The sequence below is a fragment of the Meleagris gallopavo genome, chromosome 7 (genome assembly GCF_905368555.1).
Source record: "Meleagris gallopavo chromosome 7, MGAL_WU_HG_1.1, whole genome shotgun sequence".
Lineage (NCBI taxonomy): Eukaryota > Metazoa > Chordata > Aves > Galliformes > Phasianidae > Meleagris > Meleagris gallopavo.
In genome coordinates, this window is record NC_139410.1 from 27,792,148 (window position 1) to 27,816,031 (window position 23,884).

The 23,884-nt window shown below is 43.3% G+C and overlaps 3 protein-coding genes across 7 annotated transcripts; 1 reads left to right on the forward strand and 2 right to left on the reverse strand.

The window, feature by feature from the left end:
- Positions 1–1,759: 1,759 nt before the first annotated feature.
- Positions 1,760–7,727, reverse strand: DTX3L (deltex E3 ubiquitin ligase 3L). Of its 2 annotated transcripts, none has more exons than XM_085228682.1 (5): positions 7,556–7,727; positions 7,226–7,443; positions 5,038–6,570; positions 4,410–4,624; positions 1,760–2,688 (listed from the first exon to the last, which is right to left on the reverse strand). In XM_085228682.1, the coding sequence occupies exons 1-5, from the start codon at positions 7,725–7,727 to the stop codon at positions 2,619–2,621; spliced, it is 2,208 nt and encodes a 735-aa protein (XP_085084808.1). In that variant the 3' UTR covers positions 1,760–2,618. The 2 variants fall into 2 exon arrangements, with proteins under 2 accessions (XP_085084808.1, XP_003207750.4); XM_003207702.4 differs by having other exon boundaries at positions 4,410–4,627.
- PARP9 (poly(ADP-ribose) polymerase family member 9) lies at positions 7,692–16,216 on the forward strand. 3 transcript variants are annotated; one of them, XM_085228667.1, is made up of 10 exons: positions 7,692–7,819; positions 8,226–8,265; positions 9,278–10,095; positions 10,761–10,988; positions 11,071–11,286; positions 12,020–12,089; positions 13,549–13,923; positions 14,318–14,466; positions 14,747–14,921; positions 15,336–16,216. In XM_085228667.1, the coding sequence occupies exons 3-10, from the start codon at positions 9,286–9,288 to the stop codon at positions 15,638–15,640; spliced, it is 2,328 nt and encodes a 775-aa protein (XP_085084793.1). In that variant the 5' UTR covers positions 7,692–7,819; positions 8,226–8,265; positions 9,278–9,285; the 3' UTR covers positions 15,641–16,216. The 3 variants fall into 3 exon arrangements, with proteins under 3 accessions (XP_085084793.1, XP_085084792.1, XP_085084794.1); XM_085228666.1 differs by having other exon boundaries at positions 7,738–7,837; XM_085228668.1 differs by lacking the exon at positions 7,692–7,819 and adding an exon at positions 7,987–8,139.
- A 1,383-nt stretch (positions 16,217–17,599) lies between these two features.
- Positions 17,600–23,803, reverse strand: FAIM (Fas apoptotic inhibitory molecule). Of its 2 annotated transcripts, none has more exons than XM_010713860.4 (5): positions 23,659–23,803; positions 21,917–22,052; positions 20,712–20,940; positions 19,359–19,408; positions 17,600–18,371 (listed from the first exon to the last, which is right to left on the reverse strand). In XM_010713860.4, exons 2-5 carry the CDS (start codon positions 22,025–22,027, stop codon positions 18,222–18,224), a joined length of 540 nt encoding a protein of 179 aa, XP_010712162.1. In that variant the 5' UTR covers positions 22,028–22,052; positions 23,659–23,803; the 3' UTR covers positions 17,600–18,221. The 2 variants fall into 2 exon arrangements, with proteins under 2 accessions (XP_010712162.1, XP_010712163.1); XM_010713861.4 differs by having other exon boundaries at positions 23,649–23,736.
- Between the last annotated feature and the right edge of the window lie 81 nt (positions 23,804–23,884).

Sequence of the window (23,884 nt, forward strand, 5' to 3'; positions counted from 1 at the left end):
CCTTGGGTAAGGAATCCACAATTCCACCCCGGCCATTTGCATAGCTCTGTGTGTTGTCCAAACCTGCAGTGAGAAGACAGAACCCTTCCTAATGACATCTTTGCCCTTACAGTAAGACAAGGGGTCTCAAGTGCATTTTCAAACTCTGATTATTGCTCTCTACCTTCCCATTAAACTGCAGTCCATAAGGAGTATGCAGATCCCATATACTACTCCAAGAGGGTCACTCCCTCGTGTTCCTCCTGCCAGGCCTCCAATTCTTTTGCTAATTGGTTCCCAGAAATAGCGGGGCTATTTTTAAACCCTCAATCCTCACCAATTCTCACTCTGAGTCATCAAGTTAAAGTGCAGGGTGAGGACGTGCTCAGGACCTGGGTGCCCTGCCCAAGCAGTGCCTGCTCTGGGCACTCTCTTCCACTCTTACTCTTTTCCACTATCCATATTCCAAACACACACACTGAGGACCTGGCTTCTTCGTCCAGGCCCAGGCTGCCTCCTAAAACACCGATCCTTTCTTCTTGCCTTTCTTGTCCTGTGCTCTGTGCTATGGCCCCACTAACAACTTCCTTTCTCCTTTCTTTCCTTCGCCTTCTCCACCTTCTCTCTGTTGTGACACACCTTCCAGGCAGCTTCTAGTAGTTTATTTAGGGATAGTCCTCCTCCTCCATTTAATGTAATTGTCGCTTAATATGACCATAAAAATTCATGCCAATTGCATAGCTTCCCCCTCTGCTTCTGGATCCAAATCGGCATGTTTTCTAGCTACGATTATCAATCCACCGAAAAAGGCAGAGGGGTTCCGTCTTTACCTCGTGCTGCTTGGTATAACTTCCACATGTTTAGCGTTGTCCAGACGTTCAGCTTTTGGGGTAGTGCATTTCAGCGCAGTTCCTCCGCCTCCCCGCACGATGGCGCTTTTCCTCGACCCGTCCTCGGCCTCTCGGCTGCTGACATCTCCCTCCCTTTCCCTCGAAGTTATTCTGGATGGACTCAGGCAATTCCAGCTCTTCGCCGGGTGCCCGTCTAATACACGTTTCTCAAACGCTACATGCAAAACAGCGTTTCCTCAGAGCCCTCGGCTGCTCCTTCTCCCATACTGCTGTTGAAAGTCTCTTGAAAGTAACCCACAGTCCTTGAGAGCCTTCATGTAATTTCTTAACTCAAAGAATAAATCCACGTAGGGCACCTCGTCCCATTTCCCTTCCCTTCTACAGAATAGCATCAACTGCAGTAACAATAATGTGTTATCATTAATCAACCCATGAGTGGGCCGTTTTTCCTCACCTTCAAGCCTATACGCCATCCACCAATGATTACAATACTCAATTTTCTACACGTAAGCAGACCTCCTCCAAACATTTTCCAGTGTTTTAAAATGCATCCCAGAGGAGAACATTTGGGGTTCTGTTTCATATCCAGCTGCTCCATTTCTGAGCGTTCTTCGCCCAGTTTGGTGGTGCTGAACAACTGACATTAATACATCAGAAGCAACAATCACAGCACAAACACCCATTGTTGTTCTAACATGCATGCTACAGACTGGATGATCTTAGAGGTCCATCCTTAACAATTCTGTGATTCTATAAAGCCTTGGCACCTTTCTCTGAGAGCACTCTTCCTCCTCTGTTGGCTCTCAGCCACAGACAGAATGGTCCAAATCACTTTGTTTGCAAGGAAGCTCCTAAATAAAAAAAAAAATTATAGAACAAAATACCTCTAAAAGAGGAGGGATATATTCTACTGAAGAATGCAACAGTGAGCAGGTGGTAATTTTATTTATTATACACAATGGCCTAGACAAATAGTTAGATTCATTAAAAACTACAGCAACATCAGGTAAAACCTGTCTTCCACCAGCACAAAGGCAATTGGCAGCCTACTCAAACAGCAATAATAATGGCATTATATTTTTATTTCAGAATTTAATCCATTTGTTGGAAGCAATGAGAAGAATAGTGCTGTTACACGCAAAGCTGACTTAAAAGCGATATTTAAGCTTAAATACAACAAGAGGCACAGAGTCAGAAGCTCATTACCAGAGCTGGCCATAAGCACTGTCACTTTCCTTTTGTTCCAAGGAGGCTCTCCGAGCACTCAGCATTTCTGGACACAGTTAACAACACAGCAGCAACCACAAAACTTATCACACACCATCCTCAGTGCCACACCACTAATGCCATTTCTACCCTGGAAAGAAAAAGCAGCAAAAGATGATGGCCATATACAGCTGATACTGCATCACACACATAGAAATCCTCCAGCATGTAGGCTGAAGGCTTGTGGGAAGAACTGCACATCAGATTCGCTGGTAAAATGAGAAGACGACACACAATCTGCTGTCTGATGAGTGCAAGTACAGATGCTGGACTCACAGGTCCCAAATTCTGTAAGGGAGGAAGTATATAGGGAAGCGTTGCTCACAGAAGCAAGTTGTGCAAAAGGAACACAGTTTGACCAGAAAAGATTACTTTTCTTAGCTCGCAGGGAAATACAAGTAACTTAAGTAGAGCAGTTGAACAGACCGACTTCTCTCTTTGTAGTGCCAGAACAGTCGAACAGTCAGAGAACTGCTGCACGTTGAGTTATCACACTTCAGAGTTGACAGCTGGAACATTTCCTTACTCAATTCCTCTTGCTTTCAGTTCTGATCGAACCCTCTTCAGATAATCAGGGTCAGGGTAACCAAACCTAGAAGAAGAAAAGAATAATTTGGGCTACTTGTACAGTGGGGCACTTGGCAGCTCTACAAAACTTGCTCATCAGAATGTCTTAAAATAATTCACAAGTTTTATGCATGTACTTCTCACTATAGAGAAGACAGACCCCATGTTACAGGTGAGATAAATGGCACAGAAAGGGTAAAGCTAAAAACTTACTGAAAACAAAACAGCTGCTGAATTTGGCTGCCCAAGCTGACACTAGGAACTTCATTTTCTAAGCTGCCAGCTGTCTCACTAGCAAATGACTGGGCATTTGGGTATGCACCTTTCTTAAGAACAGGTTTTAACTGAAGGGGTCTCCATGTGAGCCTTCAAAAGGCAAACGTAATGGCATCTCTGCTTTTCAGATGGCTTATCAGCAAAAGTGTGTATGAAGCAAGTGATAAAAAGGAAGAGAGCAACGAGCAGAGTGGGGGATAAAGCAAAACTTATTGTTCTTTAACGATCCTTGCCCAGGAGGGAGAATGCAACTCCAAGCACAAACCTTTAGGTCTTGCAGGAAGATACCTGGCTCTGAGAGGCTGTAACAACCCTGAAGAGCCTGTTCCAAGCCTCCCTCTCATCTCCAGGCTGGAGCCTGAGATGTGAAAGCGACATATTTATGCTCTCAGTACTAAAACATGACCAGTTTTGACACACAGGTTTGTGTGTTACTACAAAATGAACCAATATTTCACCAAAATGTTCACTGTTGTACACATAAAAGCACCAAATCGTACACTGTCAATATTTCTCTCCAAGGAAATGGTTAAGACAGAAAGACTTAAAGGCAGTACCATCAAGGAATGGTTCTCTCTGAGACATGCTTGAGGAACACAGGATTGTTATATCTATTTTCCTTCCAGAGATAATTTGTTCATGTGCTTTCTCACCACTGCCAGGTTCAACAGACAGCTGTGCTCCAACGCCTGTTTTTATAAGCAACAGAATTAAACTAAACTAGAAGCACATCATGGTTTTATGATTTTTTGTTATCAGTATTCCATACTGTAACATCACGTAGAGCACTGGGAGTTAAAGAGTTAATGCTCCAGTTCCATAGACTGTTGGTATTTCTGGGCACTTGGTTCTCAGAAGAGAAGAACTACGTCTCCCAGAAGACTTTCACTGTTCCTTTTTCCATTTAGAGGGAAAGGTAAAACTGCTCACAAGTCACAGGACATCTCTTACTGCTCTTCTCTGCAGTGCTCCCTTAGCCATCTTGCCTTCAGCATTACAGTAACGCCTTCGGTTTTGGACACTCTCTCATTTTATTTGCTTTATTAACCTCAATTCCAATTATATTGTATTATTGTGTTACCTTGCATTCTGCTATCATATTCAGCAAATTAGTTTTTTCCCTTAGCTCGTTGCCACTGTTTTGTTTTCAGGCCCATCTTCATACCTTTTCCCCTTCTTCCCTTTCCCCTTCTCCTGGGGCGTGGGTCTGTGGGTCCCCCACCCCAATTAGTCACAGAACCGAGCTGTAAATCATTGACAAAGCATTATAAAGGCTATGAAAATGGTTCAAGTCTGGATCCACAGTACCTTCCACAATCACTGTGTAAGTAATAATCCACAACTGATAAGATTCGCCAGTGCCTCGCAGTGCCATCGGCAATCTGAAGGGTCTAATGTAGAAAATATACAGGGAAGCCTTCCTGCTACCACTGACAAGTTGTATAATAACTGAACAAGAAGACTACTTACTTAGTAGGTCCACCATACATGGAGGTTTTGTGGTGAATATCATTCCATGTGATAACATCTTCTGCACCAGTAGTACGTGAATTCCCCACTGTGAAAATCAGTTTTTGGTTAAAGGCTCTTCTGAGGAGCTGCAGAACTTCCACCCCTTCCTCATTGTCAGGCAAATATGCCTTCCGAATAATTCCATAATAAGGTTTCCCTGGGTTTGGATGGTTCTGCTGTTTTGTAGAGAAACAAAAGAAAAACACTTTGTATATCACAAATTCTCTGTAAGTATGGAAATCGCAATCCCAGCTTTTATAGCACTTTCTATCTCCATCTTTGATCCATTCAGGACACAACATGACTTACATGATACTGCTTCATAGATTTCAATGTAGTTATTCTGAATATACTGTTTTCAGACAGCTATCTCATTCCTGCCACGTGCAAAATGGAGGGCTACCAGTCTGATCCCTACTACGTTACTTCATTGCACTCAAAACTACAGAACTAAATACTTGCAGACTTCTACAGAAGACAGTTATGTCTCTCCAGCACACATACGATGGAAAAATACTGAATTTTGCACTCAGCACTGGTTTTGCTGGAGGGAAAGTATATTTAATGAATCTTCAAATATACTTACAGTTTGAATACCACTTTGCATAACATATTCAATCTCAATAGTACCACAACCGGGATAGCCAGGGAGAGGTGTAGAAATCTTGTTAAAATGCATTCTTCCCTCTGGTTGATCTCCTTGCATGACTCCATAGACAGTATTACAAACAGGACAAGTTTGCTTGTATTCCAGAGCCATTTTGATGCAACTTTTGCAAAAGGCATGTTTGCATTTTGTCAGGATCTCTTTATCATTAATTTTCTCCATGCAAATAGGGCACGTATCATTGGTGTCTTCTGTCTTTGCCTTAGCCTGTTCCATGGAAGAATAACTACTCTTTTCCCTGGCACCGTATTTCTCCCACACTCCTGAAGCTTCTTGGTTGTTGAGATCAGAGGACAACGGTGTCCTTTTTTTAGTTTCTGAAGGCTCTTCAGCATTAAGAAGGTACATAATGTGCTTTTCAGCAGCACGAACATAGTTTGGTAAACCATATAAAATTAATTTGTCTTCCTTCTTCTTAAGCTTTACATACAGGCTTTCCAACTGCTTTTCATCCAGAAGCATGTTTAATTTCCTTTTCTGGTATTCTGAAAGCTTCCAGCTGATAAGTTTTTCTCTTAGCATTGCAAAGGCATTCTGAAATCCACTGATGAAACTTTCAATAGCATGTAAAAGCATATCAGAAGTTTTGTTCCTAGGCTTAAATACTAAGAGCATTTTCTGGCCACCTGAGCTGTCTATCTTTTCTATTACAACACCAAAGCTTTCTTCAATGTCTTCGATTTCTTTTCTTAACACAGGTGCCAACAGCTTAAACACAGAAGCATCAACTTCAATTCTATTCCTGTAGGCGGTCAGTTCAGGTATTTTGGTATCCTTTTCATCTTGGTTGTTCTCCTTTTCCTCTGCTAGAAATATTTTGGCAGCTAAAATCTCATTTCTTGGACCACGGAGGAGCAACTGATCATCTTTCTGTTTGATGAGAAGATTAGTAAATTTAGCATTTAATTTCATCATTGTCTCATCTAACTGGTGACTGTTTGCTATGGGAATGTCTTCCTGTGCCACATCTTTGGCAACCTTCTGAAAAGCGCTGGTAAAAAAATCAATAGCTCTTCGTATTGACGTGGGACTTGTATCAGAAAGGAAGGATATTGATGTGTTCCCATTGTTACAATCTTTACTTTCTACACACACTCCAAAACGTTTATGCATTTCTTTAATCTGTTCTTTGCAGGTATGACAGAAATATTCGTAGATAGCTGATGGAACTGTAAGTGTATTCATTTCTTTGGTATTCAGACCATTCTCATCTTTCAAACTTTTCTTACTTTCAGAATGCAGGAAATCATAGTGTTGGTCGTTGCCTGCAAGGACATCCTTAAAGTAACAGTAAGCTTTTTCAATATCTGCATAATCTCCTGTCAGTTTCTCGGAGCCATCAACGTCAGGATTTCCTTCTCTTCTTAAGTTTGGACAAATAATAGCAATTCTCTCCTTCTGCTGTTCAGTGAACATACTGGTATTCAACACTGCAGACACTGTAAGAAAAATCTAAAGAGAAGACAAGAAGATATCTATATCTATATCTCTCTATATATACACACATTTCCTAAGGTTCTCAGCTTGGTGCTTTTATGTTCCGAGTAAGGAAAAGCTCGATGCAACTTTGCATGGGGCCAGATTAGTACTGACAAACTTGTACAGTGTTTCTTTGATGTCAGATATACAAAAAATGATGTACATGTAAGTAGTTAGCACAAGCTCTATGGGCCACATGTCTGTCCTGGCAGAGCCATGGCAACCTCACAGAGCACAGCCCTGTGGCTTACCCCAGGACACAGATGATCTCTTCTGCATGACTTTTAGTTCAAAGGGTCTGAAAGGCCATTTGTTGTGCTATGAGAGCAGGTTTTTTGTAAGACTGGGGTACTCTGCCATAGTTTTAGAGGTCTCACCACTGGAAGCAGTCTTTGCTGTGCCAAATCTGACAATGCCAAAACCATGCTAGGGAACACGCTTTGTGTTGATGTGCAGATGGGTTGTGGCAGAGCACTCCAAAGTCGCTCCCCACTCCCGCTGTACTGACAAAACCACCGCGACGGAGCTGTGCTCTGACATACTGAAGTGTGATGGAGCGCAGCACCGCTCGCCGTTCCCTTGAGGCCGTGCAGGACACCTGTGCTCCGCACAGCTCTCCCCGACGTACCTTTTTGGTCAGCACTTCTGTTGCTCCATTCCGAGGTGCCTGAGCCACCCGCAGCTCTGCAGCTCCCGGCGGGGAGAGGTGCTGGGCTTGGCCACGGTCTGCCTGCACCATGGTGGGGCTCTTGCTCCGAGCCCCTTCCAAGGGCTGCAGGATGACCTTCAGCACTTTGCCCCCCAGCTCCAAGACGTGATCCACGCGGGACTCCACTCTCTTCCTATCTGCGGGCGTTGGAAGTGCGATAAAGCCTCGTGAGAAGGGCGGCGGGGACCCTTCGCCACCCACAAGATGGTGCCTCTCGGCAGCCATACCGAATCCCCCGCCCGGCCGTACCTCGCTCGTGCTGGAAATACACCCGGTAGGTGCCTGGGTCGGGGCCGGCCCGCACCTCGCACTCGCCGCCCCCCGATCGCTTGGGGGACTGGAAGTAGCTCTGCAGCTTCAGCATCGCCTTCTCTCCGCCGTCGGGCGCGGGGCAGAGCCGCACCAGCAGCGGTACCGCCATGGTGCCTCCCGACCGACGCCCGCTTTCGCTTTCGGTTCCCTCGGTTCCCCGCCCCGGGCCCCGTTCCTCCGGAGAGCGGCGGCGACGTTGAGGTAATGGGCATCTACCAGGTAAGAGAGAGGCCCGGGGAGTCGATCGGCCCGCGGCCGGTGAGGGCCGAGCGGGCAGAGCCGGGGTGCGGGGCGGCGGCCGGGCCGGTGCCGGGCGCCGCCGCTGGGCGCAGACGGGACACGGCCGGGTCGGGCTGCATAACGGCCATCCGAGGCCGCTTCCGCCTTGGGGGGGTGCAGCCTGAGGAGCTTCACCTGCGGGTGAGAAGCGGTTCTGCCTCCCCGGCCCGGCTCCCCGTTACCCCGCGCCCCATGGAACGCGTGCGCTTCGGGCTGAGGAGCAGCGCCGCTGTCCTGGGGAGGTGAAGCTGCCCGGCTCCGCGTGCCCACCACTCGGCTTCGGTACCGTGCGCGGTGACGTATTTTCTCTGTGCTGTTTTTCTGACAGAGCCAACAGTCAGAGACCCCAGAAGACAAGAGCGGTCCAGGTAAGCCTCTCCCTTCGCCATCTGGCGGCTGTGGTTCACTGAAAATTGCAACTGGAAGGCACTGTCATGGGACAGCTGAAAGCAGCACGGAGAGACATAGACAGGTTGGAGCAGTGCGCCCAAGAAAACTGCACGAGGTTCAACAAAGCTAAGGGCTAATACCAGCTGGGGAATGAAAGGACAGAGCACAGCCCTGCTGAAAAGGACCTGGGGGTACTGGTGGATGGCAGCTGGACATGAGCCAGCAATGCTCCCTCCTGGCCCAGAAAGCCAACCGTGTCTTGGGCTGCATCTTAAGCATTGTGGCCGGCAGGGCAAGGGAGGGGATCCTGCCCCTCTGCTCTGTGCTGTGAGAGCTCACCTGGAGCACTGTGTCCAGAGGTGGAGTCCTCAGTACAGGAGAGACATGGAGCTGTTGGAGCATGTCCAGAAGAGGGCCACAGAAATGATCCCAGGGATGGAACACTCACTGTGAGGACAGGCGGAGAGCTGGGGCTGTTGAGCCTGGGGAAAGGAAGGCTATAGGGAGAGCTGAGATTGGCCTTTCAGTATCTAAAGGGGGGCTGTAAGAAGGAAGGGGACAGACTCTTTAGCAGGGTCTGTGGTGGTAGGATAAAGGAAAAGGGCTTCAAACTAAAGGAGATTTTAGATCAGATATAAAAGTTTTTTCACTTATGCAGAATCTCTAGAGGAAAGGTGGAGCTACCAGATGGGGTGGCTGACATGGATGGAATAGTGAACAACAGGGGTTGGTGCCCAAGTGGAGCAAGCATAGCCTTATTAGTGTAGTCCTTCCCATTCAACAAGGTCCTCAATCTGTGTATTTTGATTTCTTTGCTTGGTTGTGCTTTCTAAGCCTTTGAAAAAGGGAGACAAAAGATCATACTATAAAAAAATACTAGTATGCAGTGACAATAAGATAAAACGTGGAGCTCTAAAACGCTTTCATATATGTATAAAAAGTTTTGTCAGTGGTTTATTGGATCTGACTTTATATTATCCTATGTCCTAGGGCCAAGAATGGATGAGGGCAGCGTGACAATCCCCATCGATAAAGATACTTATGAAGTTCTTAAGAAAAGAGAGAACAGTCTACGTAATCTCATTTACAAAAAGTTTGCCTGTACAGTGACCTCTATAAAATGTGCTGCTGAAGTATACAGAAAAGTATTAACACAAGGAATTCACCTGTCAGTCTATAAGGGTGATCTTACAACTCACAAGGTCGACGCTGTGGTGAATGCAGCCAGTGAAAGCCTAGACCATTTAGGAGGTCTTGCTTTAGCTCTTGTGAATGCCGGAGGGCCAGAAATAGTAGAGGAAAGCAGAAGTCTTATTAGAAAATATGGAAAAGTCGCAACTAGCAAAATAGCAGTGACAGGTGGAGGGAAACTTCCGTGTAAGAAAATTATCCATGCCGTTGGTCCAAGGTGGTACCCATCTGAAAAGGATAAATGTTGCGTTCTACTTGAGGAAGCTGTTGTGAATGTTCTGAAATACGCCAGTGACCCAAAAAACAACATCAAGTCTGTGGCTATCCCAGCAATGAGCTCAGGGGTTTTTGGCTTCCCACTTAATTTGTGTGCTCAAGTGATTGTAATGTCTATAAAGCTATTTGTTGAGACCACACCAAGCTGCCTCAAGGAGATCCGTCTGGTGAACATTTGTGAGCGTACGGTAGCAGAAATAAAAAGGGCGTGTGAGATGTTTCTGGGTGAAAGCAGCTCGCTGCAGGAGACTGTTCCAGCTTCACTAAGCCTGCCTGCACCTGTAATCAAACATGGAAATACTCAATTGCGTGTCATAAAGGGACACATTGAAGAGCAAACGGTAAGTTTGTCCTGCAACGTGATGAACACAGAGCTGCCTCCAAGTCTCTGCAGGCTTTGGAACCTCAGAGGACAGAACACATGTTGTACTGGCCCACTCAGTTTGATGAGAATTCTCAGCTTGATGAGAATTTAGAAAGGGTAAATAAATGCTGTCCACAAACACTTATTATCTAAAGTGGGTACTGAGCATTAGAAAGTTCTTGTTTCTTTCTAGCATACATGCTACTACAGGATTACAGTAAGCAGCAAAATACTGGATGATTAGTAATAATATATTGTTATGTTTAATCTTCTAACAACGTTGTAGGAGTTCGCATTTTACCACGCATTCCCCAGAAGTCTGTTCTGTCTTGTCTTTTCTTCTGTATTTTATATTCTTACAGCTGTCAGCTGAAAATATCTTGCAGAGGCGATGATGTGCACCTTACCTTTAAACAGTGCATCATTTAAATTCATGCATTTAATTTTCTGGACAGAAAACTTGATGCAAAAGATGTGAGCTTAGTCACAGTATTCCAACAGAGGTATTGGACTGACAGCTGCATCACAGGAAGAGCATTTGCTTTTAGTAAACATAACTTTTACATTAAAGAAGTACCTTTATTCTAAGCTTACAAGTAGTAAACTTGAAGTTTCCTGAAACTTTGAATTCTTTCCTTCTAGACTACAGCTATTGTTAGCTCTGTGTCTTTGGATGGCAAGTTTTGCTCTCAGATCTCAACACCAATGCTGCAAAAAGCAGGTCCAGCTCTTCGGGAGGAAATTCTGTCTCAGCTGAAGCATTCCTGCTATTATAAGGAGTTAATAATAACAAAAGGATATAATCTACCGTGTGAGTTTGTACTTCATGTCATATGGCCACAATTTAACCACGTGGTACTACTGTGTGAGGTGAGGATCAGTTAGACTGGATTTTAATTGAAGATTTTAACATTGAATGATGTGAGGACTAAACCACTTCTTTTTCCTGCAGCAACTGAAGGAGGCAGTTAACAGTTGCCTGTGTTTTGTTCGGGATTATCCATCGCCCTCAATTTCCTTTGCGGAAAAGAATTGGTCACTGATGCTGCCTGCAGCTACGGTGGCAGAGACCATGATTGAAGAGGTGTTAGATTTTGCCAGGAAGTATCCTGAGAAGAAAATAAATGTGCAGTTTGTCCTTTGCCCAGATGACGCCGCTAGCTATCAGGTAATACATTTGTTGCTAACTACCAATAAGTTGAACCCAAAATAACTGCAAAAATATTCTAGATGACTACAAGCTAAAATAATGTGAATTCCATGCTATTTATAACACTTGTGAGCGGCTGTTTCCTCAGCAAACTACTTGCCTCTCAGCATGAGATACTATTCTTCACAAATATTTTTTCCTCACTAACCTGTCATCACCCTGTGACCTGATAGGAGGGAGAGAGAGCTCTGAATTTGTCATATCTGCCAGCAGTTTTATGGCAAGGAGTCTACTCTTAACTACACTAGTTAGAGATTAAGCATATTCTTCATCAGTACATTTCTTTAATGGATATTTTTGTATGAAGTCTCTATCAGAGTAGGGCTTCTCAGAAGCTTCCATAACGAGGAGTGCTGGGGCAAAGTAAGGGGGGATACTCTGTGTTTTAAAGCTGAGTAAATATTCATTAACATTAACCTGCAAATAATGTAATTACATCTGCTGTGGTTTTGTGAGCTCCATGTACACCAGAGCCACGGGGGATTGGGAAAGGTGCTGTTTAATGTGTACGTGTCTTACCTTAGGGGCCTTGGAATAGCAGCAACGCATTTGAATAGTCAGAAATAAAATTTTGGCCAAAGCTGACAAATATTAGCTGTAACTTCAGAATTCAGAGTAAGCAAACTGCTTATCTAAGATTTTTGAAGAGACTAATAGGTTGCAAACTGCTCCTAAACTTTTCTCTTTCAAGATTTTCCAGGAAAAAATGAATTTAGCAGCAAGCAAACTGGAAAAGAATAACAACAGAAGTGATTATTTGAGTAAGTAATGAACAGAGGGGGCATTTCAAGTGAATGAGCAGACCAGGTTTAAGGATCTGAAATCACATTCCTTTACAAATAACTTAGTAACTGCATTAATTGTCACAAGTAAAAGGAGAAGATGAAAGCATGTGAGAAACACAGTGCCAAGACACTTCGGCTTACTACCACTAGGTTTCCATTATAGCCCTGCTTTTGGCTAGGACCTTGCTGGCAGTCAGTGGAGTTGATGACTGCATGTGATGGATCACCTTATGGCTAAATTTTCAGTTCAGGGAAGTGAAGTTGTTCCTTTATGTTTGAGAAGTCACCAATGTGCCAGACAAAGAAGTCATATTATAGTAATCAAAGTGACGTAACTGCTGTAGGAAAAGTTTAAACAGAGAAGTCATGCAGTCACTTCAAACATAACCACGTAGGATACGTATGAATAAAGTGTATAACAGGACAGATTTACTTCCTGCTTATGAAAAAAAATATACCATGTATCTTGCATCAGAAACAGTGTTGCCAGCAGCAGCAGCGGTGATTGTTCCCCTGTACTCAGCACTAGTGAGGCCGCACCTCAAGTACTGTGTCCAGTTTTGGGCCCCTCACTGCAAGAAAGACATTGAGGCCCTGGAACGTGTTCAAAGGAGGGCAACAAAGCTGGTGAGGGGTCTGGAACACAGGCCATATGAGGAGAGGCTGAAGGAGCTGGGAATGTTCAGCTTGGAGAAGAGGAGGCTCAGGGGAGACCTCGTTGCTCTCTATAACTTCCTGAAGGGAGGTTGTAGTGAGCTGGGGGTCTGCCTCTTCTCTCGTGTCATTAGTGATAGGACCAGAAGGAATGGTTTCAAGCTACGGCAGGGGAGATTCAAGCTGGACGTTAGGAAGTATTACTTTTCAGAAAGGGTGGTCAGGCACTGGAATGGACTGCCCAGGGAAGTAGTGGAGTCGTCGACCCTGGGGGTGTTCAAGGAAAGACTGGATGTTGTTGAGGGACATGGTTTAGTGGGAGCTATTGGTAATAAGTGAACGGTTGGACTGGATGATCTTTTAGGTCTTTTCCAACCTTGGTGATTCTATGATTCTATCTTACTATTCCAAAGCAAAATTTCAGCACGATGTGCTGTCATTGTTAATTTGGGCATTACTTGTCAGTATCACTTAAGAGACGTGTCATTTTTACATTGACAGGAATGAAGCTGGTCACTTTAGAAGTCTTTCAAGCAAAAACAAACAAACAAACAAACAAACAAAAAACCTCAAGCCCAAGCCAAACCTGATGGATTCATTTAAAGGAAGGAAAAAAAAAAAAATTCTATGTGTTGCTTTGTTGTTGTTTTCAAGGAAACCTTCTGGTATCTAACCAGCTTTTTGAGCAGATCAGAAGAGCATAATGTTTCTTGACTGCACACTTCTACATATAAGAATTTGTGATGACAGCACTTAAAAGTTCTTCACTCTTTTGTTCCAGGTACAGAGTCAAGCAGTCAAGACATAAAGGAGACTACAGATAATAAACTGGCCATTGAACTTCAGGGGAGGACACATTTCACATTGAAAGCAGCAGAATCATGGATCCAAAGCTTGATACAAACTCAGGAAAGTCACTATGCTGTCATTGAAAACAACTTCCTTTTTAGCCTTGGTACAAAGGAATATGCAGAACTATCTCGACTGAAACATTCTAGCGTGTCTGCGTCAGAAAAAGTGAAAGATGGGAAAGCAAGCCTGGAATTTCATGGACCCCCAGATGCTGTGATTGATGCAGTGCTCGCAACTGAAAAATTACTGCTTTTTATGCAAGAGCATATTACAGCCAAACAAGAGGAACTGCTGCAATTAATGGGTGTGTAAAGTCAATAAGTGATTAAGTAAATAAGCACGTAAATAAGGTAAATTAAGCAGCAGCATTTATCTGTGTATTGCTGAGAGTGGACAGACATGCATTCAGTTCACACATACACGGAACACTGAATTTTAATTGCTGATAATACCATACTTTCACCATACGAACCCTTGAAAGCCCAGTTGTTAGCTTTCTGTCTTCAGCAACTCACAGCAACAATATTATGAATATACACATAGTTTCCTCTCAGTATTAATCTCTGGCATTACTTTGAAGAATACTTAACATTCCTTGTTCTTCACTAAACTACCAAAAGGAGCATTGGAGCCTTCCACCTTGCCTTTGCTTCAGCTATTACCACATCTAACAGTTGTGCTTCCTTATTTGTTTCCAGGCCAACCAGACACAGATCAGCTTTCAGAAGGACACCTTGACAAGACAAACTCTACTAAACAGTTTCAAATGTTACAAGTAGACTCACACCTTCAGGCATTTAAGGACAGACAGAAACAGTTTGAAAGGACTGGGCTTCACATCCTTAAGGTAAATAAGGGACACGTGGCAAAATTAAATCTCAACTGATATATCTGAACTTAATGCAAGTTCTTAAAACATATATTAACTGCTTTCAACTGACTTCAGTGAGAGGTGTTGGATAGTGGCATGGTTCTTTTTGGGGATTAGCCACACACTTCAGATACCCTTCCTGCTTGGTGCTCAATGCACACAACCCAAATCAGTTTCTTACATTGAAGTGCATAGCCTGAACAAGAGCACTTGCATATTTCACAGGTAATTGTCTGTTTGCTTATTTGTGTTACAGATTGAAAAAATACACAATCCCCTTCTATCTGCTGCATTCCAACAAATGAAAAAAAATCTAGAAGAAAAAGGAGTTACCTCCAAAGGATCCCACAAGTTATACCAGCGTGTTCCTGCTCAGTTCTGTACCTTGGTATGCCAAACTGGATTTCACAGGATATATTCTCCACCAACAGGTAAGATAATTTGCCTCGACGTCTTTAATCAAAACAAACAGTGACTGACAACTGAAGTTGGATTAAAATCAGAAATAACAACTATGCTACACAAGAACTGCTTCCTACCAGCATTAAGAGTCTTATGACCTTACTGCTTTCTGTCCTGACACTGCAGTCAGCAAGGCTCTGGGAAGATAAACCTGGGTCCTTTCTAACCCAACCACTGTTCACAAAATTGTTAGCGTACACATAATGCCACGGCCAAGTTTTACTTTGTTGCAGCAGTCTTTAAAGAAGGTCCAAATCTGTATTTACTTGCTGCACATGCACATATTCAGCAGCCTAATGAGAAGCAAACTTTCAGTACTACCACCCCAAAAAGAACCAATTGTTAAAGACTTTTTTCCCTAAATATTTTTGTTTCTGTTTCAGACCAAAGATACGGAGCTGGCATCTACTTCAAAAGGAACCCAAACAGCCTAATTGAGGATGGCGGGAAGGAAACAGACTCTAACATCTATGTGTTTGAGGCTGATGTACTAACAGGGTTATATACTAAAGGCAAGCAGTCTTACATTATGCCACCAGCAGTGGAAGGAGATGGCAGTATGTTTTATGACAGCTTAGTAGACGATGTAAGCAATCCTGACACCTTTGTCATTTGCAACAGTCTTCAAGCCCTTCCGTGTTATTTGCTGACCTGCTCCCAGGTGAAGGAGAGTCCCATGGACCTCTGAGGAAACCAGCACCGACCTGAGGAGAAATTAGTCAGAACTGTAGCTCTTGGGAAGCCCCCCTCAGAACAAACTCTGCTGCTTAGATTTCAAGAGGGGGCTCTGCCTACACGCTGTGATCTAAGGGCCTCTTGACAGCTCTGAAACAGCCTTGAGGAAAAGTAAGCTGATAACATTAAGGAGATTAGAACAAAGTGATCTAGAATTAAAAATGAATGGAAAACATCATAAACTAGTTTAAAATATTTTGTATGTCTTATAGTATTCTTAGCATGTGACTATCTATTATAGGTTTGCATTTTCTTTCTTTCATTACATTGTCTTAATTTAAAGGTATTGCATATAGTTTTGAAACCCAAGAAATCAAAGTTGGTTTGATTCTTACATTTGGGAATGCACCATGATGTGTGAAAGCATCAGGTGAACGCTGTTTTCCATCTCAGGATTTGTTGTTCAGTAGTTATGACAAATGTGAGGCAGTTCTTCAAGATTTCTATCAGTAGTTGCTATTAGTTTTTATTAGTTAAGAGATTTGAAGCAGCATAGATTCATGTATTCAAATAAAGAGTACAAATAATACTATCAGCTTATTTGTTATCTTTCCTCATAGTATTTAAAGATGGGACTTGAACCATATTTGAGGTTGAGATTTCCCAGTGCTGTTCAATCTTTTTGAATGGCTACCATGCAGGTAGAAAACTAGTTCAAACCACACTCCAAATTGCTCTCCAATAAGGTGCCTTAGTGATACATCATAGAGATTTCAACCTTACCCTAGCTAGGTACCTCCACACTACTTCCACAGCAACTTGAAGGCAGTAAATGCCCAAGAGCTATTATACTAATTTCAATTTAAAAAGACACAGTCCAGCTCTCAGGAATTTTAAAACTTCCTGCAGTAAAGCCTGAAAATATGCCTGGCATTAGGAAAGCTTAAAACAAATCCACTGTCCGAAACTAAAAGTTATTAGCAGATTTGCTGTTCCACAATTCTGTGATTTGTACAACCCAAAGAATTTAAACCCACTACTTACGGCTCATCAGAACACCTCAGCTGGTTGTAACAGTGGTATAATGCAGAAATAAGGGCTTGTCAGTCAACATCAGGTCTGCTTTTAGACTGAAAAGTCACATATGGTTAAAACTGTAATTACCTGGGAAGAAGGGCCTGCACAAAACTTTAAAAAGCCCATGAAATTGTGCTAACAGAGCTTCTGAGCCCTAAAACATAGATGTGATCCATGTTTAAATAAGATTAAAAAAAAAATAAATTGCTAATGAGTTCCTAGCACATTTGTATTTTACTTGCAGTTCCTAAAATAGCATTCATAATGGTCACAAACCCCCAAAGAAAGTAAGTTATAAAAGTCTAGTTCTGAAGTCTTAAGGGAAAAAGTCCTAAGTGGAAAAAGATTTTTGGACCACTGCAAAATGATATTCTTAAATAAAACCATTATTTTTTAAAAGTTCTTTATGTCTGCACTGTCGCAAAACAGGTCCCTTTTGTAAGGTGAGCCTAATGCCATGTGAAGTGGCAGTGTGCCTCCCCCACACATAAGCTTCTAAAAACCACCTGAGGCAGCTGGAATTTGAGACTATTCTGTTCCTGTCTTAACTTTCCCATTAAAGTAGTTACGTTCTTCTTCTTCTCCAGTTCTGTCCTGCATTTCCTCGTTTCCTTATTCACACGATTGCCAGAATTGCAACACATAATTACCTACAGACAGCTGTAGATTAAAGGTTAGGCTACATAGAGTAGGTTCTTATTTCAGCTTGCTTCAAGAGGTTTCATTTTTTTAAAGGAGGTTCATGGCAGAAAACTTTGGTTGGGTGGGAGGGTGTTTAAAAAAAAAAAAAAAAATCAGTACAGATCTTCAGAACAAGCATCATTTTAGAAAACACCTTTGGGATTTTTATGGCATAACATATCATCTTTCCCCTTACTGTGAATAAACAAGAGTCTTCATAGCTAAGTAAAATTTTAATACAGTTACACAAGGACTGCTAAAGATATTTCTCTTAAATAACCTTTTTTATTAATTTATATAACTGTTTTCCTAACTGCATTTGAAGAACAGTGGAAGTACATTTAAAAGAAAAAATATGGAGAATTTTAACAGCTTTCTCCAGTGCTCAGCATGTGCTCTTTCCCTCCATATAAAGTACTCAGTATTATTGAATATATGCTAGAAAAAACCCCACAATAATTTCTACTTAAGTTCACCTGCCCTTTCTACTTAGTGATATAATACTTATTTCTCTATGTAGCTTTTTAAAAACTGGTAGTGTAAAGTGTTGTATACAGTTATGTTTATCTGGTCCTCAAAAAGATGAATTTCATGTACAAAAGCTAGGAAATGAACCCAACACAAACTAGATGTACCATGTGTTCTACATGCAGTAGAATAGTTCAGCTGGAAGGAACCTACAATGATCAGTATGTCCAACTGCCTGACCATTGCACAGCTAACTGAAAGCTGAAGTGTGTTACTGAGGGCATTATCCAAATGCCTCTTATTTAAATAATTACCACAGTAATTAAAAGTACCTGATCTGAGTCCTAAAACAATCAGTTAACTAGAAGCTACTCCACAGCCTCTGGAATTTCTCTGTCATCCACAATAAGAGTGTGAATAATTCCTTCCTTTCGTTTTCCACTACTGACAGCCTTAATGTAACAGCTGTGATCACCAACACTGAAGTGAGTTTCGGTCCCATCTTCTACAAATTCACCCTAGAAGAAAGGAGACAAGAATAAAATCAGATGCCCTTTTCAGTAAAATAACCACTCAAAGCATCACCTGTTTCCAGGACATGATCATGTGTAGCTCTCATAATTACTGCAGCCATAGGCAGCTGCTGAACAATGCTGCAAAGCTTCAGGCTGCCAGTTAAAGAATTTGGGTTTTCAAATGACAACCAATGTTTCACATCATCGATTTGTTGGTGCCCTCTGCAGCAGGATGAACAGATCCCTGAATTTAGTACATGCTATGCAGTTTAGATGCACAGCTCCTAACTTCCCCTTTGTAGTTTGTAGATGCAGTTAGCTAACTTCTCATTTTGGAGTATGCATCCACCATAATGCCAGCTCTGGTGAGAAAACGCACCCTTCAGGGGTGGGGAAGCCTATATAGTATGCATAATAAAACCCTCCACAAAATGAAAAGACATCAAATATATTAAGATTTTTAAGTGTCTATTTGCTATGCATATTAATGCAGATTTGACAAAGATTTTGTTCGCTCCAGCAAGATCAACTAAGACCGAGGTGCTTAGGGATCATCTCTAAATGGACGAAAATCACTAGCAATTAAAGAGCACAGGTTTCAGTTACCACTAAGGTGAGCAGGTCTGGATGAGGTGGCTCTACAGTCTGCATCAAACTTAAGTCCCTCCCTCTCTCCTGAGCATTTTCTCACTAGAAACCCTGGGCAACTGAAGATTCATTTGTCCGAAAAGTATAGCACTGTATATCCTTATATGGACAGACTTTTGGCATCTTAACAGGTAATCCAGGAGACAAAGTATTCTGTTAATAAATACAGCAAAGAACAGATCATCAGCATGCAGGTCTAGAGGTATACCCACGCTCCACACCCAACTGAAGCAACATACTCCTTGCTGTGGCTTAGTGAGCATGACACAGATAAGCACTGTGGCTTACTTTGGTTATATTAGAGCCATAGTCTATGAAAAACTTGTGGAAATGATCACGTACCGCTGTCTCCATTTTTTTACCGTTGCACCACACATCCATAGTGTCTTTTTCTGTGAATGAAAGGAAAAAAAAAAGTAGAAAGGACTCTCCCTCCTTATCCTACAGACAGAACAATCTAAGGATTTCCCAAGTTTACTCTTTGATGTTATATTTAATTCCCTGGAGAAGATCCTAATTAACTGAGCTACGTAATTTGTTCTTACATTGGAGAAACATAAGGCTCTGCTATCAGTGGGCAAACTATTTTTGCTATGAATATATACTGACTCTAACATTAACATTACAGAAAATATTGTCTTTGTGACATAATAGAGAACAGAGTACTGCTTGTCTTTTAAGTCATTATGGAGAGAATACCAGGCTATCTCCTGGCACTGGAACTGCCTTTCTTTCCCCCCTGCATCTTCATCTCAGGGCAGTTCATTCTATCCTTAGGCTCAAAATGAAACCACAGTCCAGCATGTCTTGTGCCCACATATAACCATACAGCAATACGTAAGCCAAAGTTTCACCACTAGATGCCATGGACAAATTCCTCAGTGGATCCCTTCCTCCCAACGTACTTTGGGAAAGGGGGCAAAGGGAAAAACAAACAAACAAACAAAAACCTTGCAACCAAGAAAGTGTAAGAACATTATCTGAAGGTTATGGATTAAGTCCATAGTTAAGAAGCAGTGCAGAAAACAGCATATTGATTAATTTATCAAAACCAACAGTGACACTGACACAATTCTTTTCACGACTCCTTAACTTCAGTTTATGGTTTCTAAGGGAAATCCCCATTACTGAGTTAACAAATAATAGCGCTGTATAAAACTACACACAGATATAACAAGATTACCATTCTTCTGCCTGTCTTTGGTATCTAATTCCAGTGCTCTCCAGACGACACAAGGTTTTACACTGCAATAGTACTAGCCACTTGTAGCAATTGGACAGATCAGTACAATAGGAAAGGCATTACAACAAAGGTGTGATGACAGCAAAACCAGCACAATAGAAAGGTACTACGAAGGAAGGGAAAAAGATTGCTCACCCGTATCAGAAGACTCTATGTTCACAGGGAAAAGCTTCACCAAAGAGGAATCTCCAGAAAGGGGTCCTTCCCCAGTGGCAATCAGCCCTTAAATGAGGGCTAAGAGAGGTGCAGCCAGGCTCCACCCCTTCCAGTTGCACACCCGAATTGCCTTCACCTGTGCTCCCAGGGTCCTTTACCCAGGTACTCAGTGGTTCAGGCCATGACTGAACAGTTCCCATACACCACTGAACTGTGCTTTCTTTTAATTACCAATTGCTAAATGCATACAGGCTTTTTTGAAAGCAGCAAAGTCAAGTCATTCCGTATTTACTTACCCAAAACAACTCTATAGTCTGTACCACCCAAGCTCAGTACCCAAGTATTGGTCGTTTTTGACCTGTTCTCCATATATTTCTTGAGGCTTTTTCCATTGATCTCCAAAGTATACTCATATGCAAAGCCACTGACTGCATCAATATTAATAGTAGCTCTTGTTTTGGATGCTCCAACAGTGAATGTTTCTTTACCCACCAATTTAAACATCCATTCTTTTCGTATTTCTTCCTGTAGAAGAAAACACAGACAATAGGTATTAATTGACAAACCTGAGAACGTGTTTTAGTATTTCAGAAAAGCGTACCAGAACTCAGGAAACAGCTCAGTACTTAACTGTCCTTTTTCCTCAAGGTACAAGATGCAATACTTTATAAATACAGAGCGCTTCTGCCCAAGGATGGCAAAGCACTTCATAATACTCACACCTTAACTGTAACCGAGACAAGAATGATGTTCACAGAATCACAGAATGGCCAGAATTGGAAGGGACCTCAAGGATCATGAAACTCCAACCCCCTGCCAAATGCAGGGTCACCAACCTCCACATTTAATACTAGACCAGGCTGCCCAGGGCCCCATCCAGTCTGGCCTTGAACACCTTCAGGGATGGGACATCCACAACCTCTCCGGGCAGCCTGTTCCAGCACCTCACCATTCTCACAGTAAAAAACTTCCCTCTGACATTCAACCTAAATCTCCCCTCCCTCAACTTAAAACCATTTCCCCTTGTCTTGCTGTTATCTACCCTTTCAAAGAGTTGATTCCCCTCCTGTTTATAGGCTTCCTTTAGGTACTGAAAGGCTGCAATGAGGTCACCCTCCAGCCTTCTTTTCTCCAGGCTGAACAAGCCCAGCTCCCTCAGCCTGTCTTTGTAGGGGAGGTGCTCCAGTTCCTTGATCATCTTTGTGGCTCTCCTCTGGACCCTCTCCAACAGCTCTGTCTTTCTTGTACGGGGGGCTCCAGACCTGGACACAGTACTCCAGATGGGGCCTCACAAGAGCAAAGTAGAGAGGGACAATCACTTCCCTGTCCCTGCTGGCCAGCCCTCTTCTAATGGAATGTTGTTCATTACACAAGGCAAAGTTAGCCAACTGAATACACCTCACTTGCATGTAGTAGTCTTCTGTCTGTTCTGATGACTTCTGTATGGAAATGCACTTATATAATTGTATTATAGTGAATGTTGAGCATATAGCAATTTCACCTTTCCGTCAACATAGACGACGCGTTTTCCTGAAGTGGTCCCATGCTCAAATTCAATTTTATGAACACCATCACTTAAAGCTACTTCCCAAACAGCCACCAAATCTGTCATCTTCTCTAAGTGACCGTACCGAGACCTATGGAAATACCAATAAAGTCAATTAATTGTCATTGAAAGAATTCAAATACTGACGACTACAGCTCAAAGCGTTACTGCTTTAGGGCAAGTTACCTTTTACAACTGCAAAACAACACATGAGAGAATAAGCTTACACAATTACTTGCATGTTCCTGCTTTAAAAACATCAAAATATGACAAAACATCACAAAAACAGGCAGGTATGCAGGCTCACTCTAACAAACACCATAAAAAGATACATACCCATCCAACCTCTACAGCTTCTGGGTCAGGGGGCAGTATAGTTAAAAACTGTACTTAGAACTGAGATGTTCCTTGCAGTTATTTTTTGACAGGCTTTAAAGTGCAGCATTTCATTTGCTCCCTGAGCAACTGCTTCAGCCTTCTCAACTTGAGAAGTAGTTGTAACAGATAAGCTCACCATCCATTGATTCTAACAGAAACATTACCTACGTCATTTGGGAACGCAACTCTGCACACACAAACACGCATAGGGAAGGAGACTGGAAAAGATATCCTTCATTTAGGACACGTTTCACGTTCGGTACAGCCATAAGCGACCGCTGCAGTGGGGGATATCTTTCCAAAGGCTGTACGTGCTGCAACTCTGCTGTTTTACCTTACTTCTTCTTCACTGAGGGTAATCTCCTCACGGGACGCCATAGTAACCAAAGGGCTTTTAATCCAATCAGCAGCAAGAAAAGAAGAAAAGCAGGATAGCAGCAGGGAGTGTTGAGAATGGATGGAGTTCACAGAATCACAGAATTGTAGGGGTTGGAAGGGACCTCTAGAGATCATCGAGACCAACCCCCCTGCCAAAGCAGGTTCCCTACACCAGGTCGCACAGGTAGGCGTCCAGGCGAGACTTGAATATCTCCAGAGAAGGAGACTCCACAACCTCCCTGGGCAGCCTGTTCCAGTGCTCTGTCACCCTCACTGTAAAGAAGTTCTTACGCACATTCGTACAAAACTTCCTATGCTGCAGTTTATGTCTGTTTCCCCTCGTCCTGTCTCCACGTACCACTGAAAATAGACTGCCCTCACCACTATGGCCACCACACCTCAGATATTTATAAACCTGGATCAGGTCCCCTCTCAGTCGTCTTTTCTCAAGGCTAAACAGACCCAGTTCACTTAGCCTTTCTTCATAGGAGAGATGTTCCAGCCCTTCATCATCTTTGTGGCCCTCCGCTGGACTCTTTCCAAGAGATCCCTGTCTTTTTTGTATTGTTATGACTAATGGATTTGTCTGCTGTAATACAAACATCATTTTCCTTACACAAATAGCTATGTGTGAGAGCACGAAGGACTCGGCTGCCCTGCAACCACGCCGCTCCCAAGGAGCTCCCTTCAGCTGCGAGGGAACCACACACCGCGATCCATCAGCCTCAGCATCAATGCCAAAACCGCCACCGGGACTCAAACCGCCTCCGACATCCACTCAGGGCCCCGAGCTCATCCTGCACCGCGCTGCACGGAGCGAGCTTACAGACACAGCTTTTATTTCAGCATTACGCCGTGACATGCCCGCACGCAGCTCCCACCGCCTCCTGCACAGCCTCCCACACCCGCACACAGCCACCCACACCCGCACCTCCGCCTACCCGCCTGCCCCGTTCCAGCCGCGCGGGTCCCTCCTCCCCTCCGCCTCAAGATGGCGGCCGCCCTCCTGCCCGCCTCCCGGAGATGACCGTTACCGCCACAGAGCTCAGAGCCCGCCCTCCGCTCCCGTCTGGCCGTTTCCCTTCCTTTCCTGCTCGCTCTTTCTACCGGAGGCTCGCTACCGGTACGGAGGTACCGCGGCAGTGACACAGAGCGGGCACCCGGCGC

What these genes read in the sequence shown, in the direction of transcription:
- FAIM (XM_010713860.4), bottom strand. Translation starts at nt 22,027, where the DNA reads ATGACAGATTTGGTGGCTGTTTGGGAAGTAGCTTTAAGTGATGGTGTT. An exon ending in TCGTCTATGTTGACGGAAAG is followed by an intron (nt 20,941 to 21,916) that starts GTGAAATTGCTA and finishes TTTCTTCTACAG; the next exon opens with GAAGAAATACGAAAAGAATG. An exon ending in AGACTATAGAGTTGTTTTGG is followed by an intron (nt 19,409 to 20,711) that starts GTAAGTAAATAC and finishes TTTCATTCACAG; the next exon opens with AAAAAGACACTATGGATGTG.
- DTX3L (XM_003207702.4), bottom strand. Translation starts at nt 7,727, where the DNA reads ATGGCGGTACCGCTGCTGGTGCGGCTCTGCCCCGCGCCCGACGGCGGA. An exon ending in GTATTTCCAGCACGAGCGAG is followed by an intron (nt 7,444 to 7,555) that starts GTACGGCCGGGC and finishes CAACGCCCGCAG; the next exon opens with ATAGGAAGAGAGTGGAGTCC. An exon ending in TGCAAAGTGGTATTCAAACT is followed by an intron (nt 4,628 to 5,037) that starts GTAAGTATATTT and finishes TCTACAAAACAG; the next exon opens with CAGAACCATCCAAACCCAGG.
- PARP9 (XM_085228666.1), top strand. An exon ending in ATGACGCCGCTAGCTATCAG is followed by an intron (nt 11,287 to 12,019) that starts GTAATACATTTG and finishes TTCTCTTTCAAG; the next exon opens with ATTTTCCAGGAAAAAATGAA. An exon ending in GATATATTCTCCACCAACAG is followed by an intron (nt 14,922 to 15,335) that starts GTAAGATAATTT and finishes TTTCTGTTTCAG; the next exon opens with ACCAAAGATACGGAGCTGGC.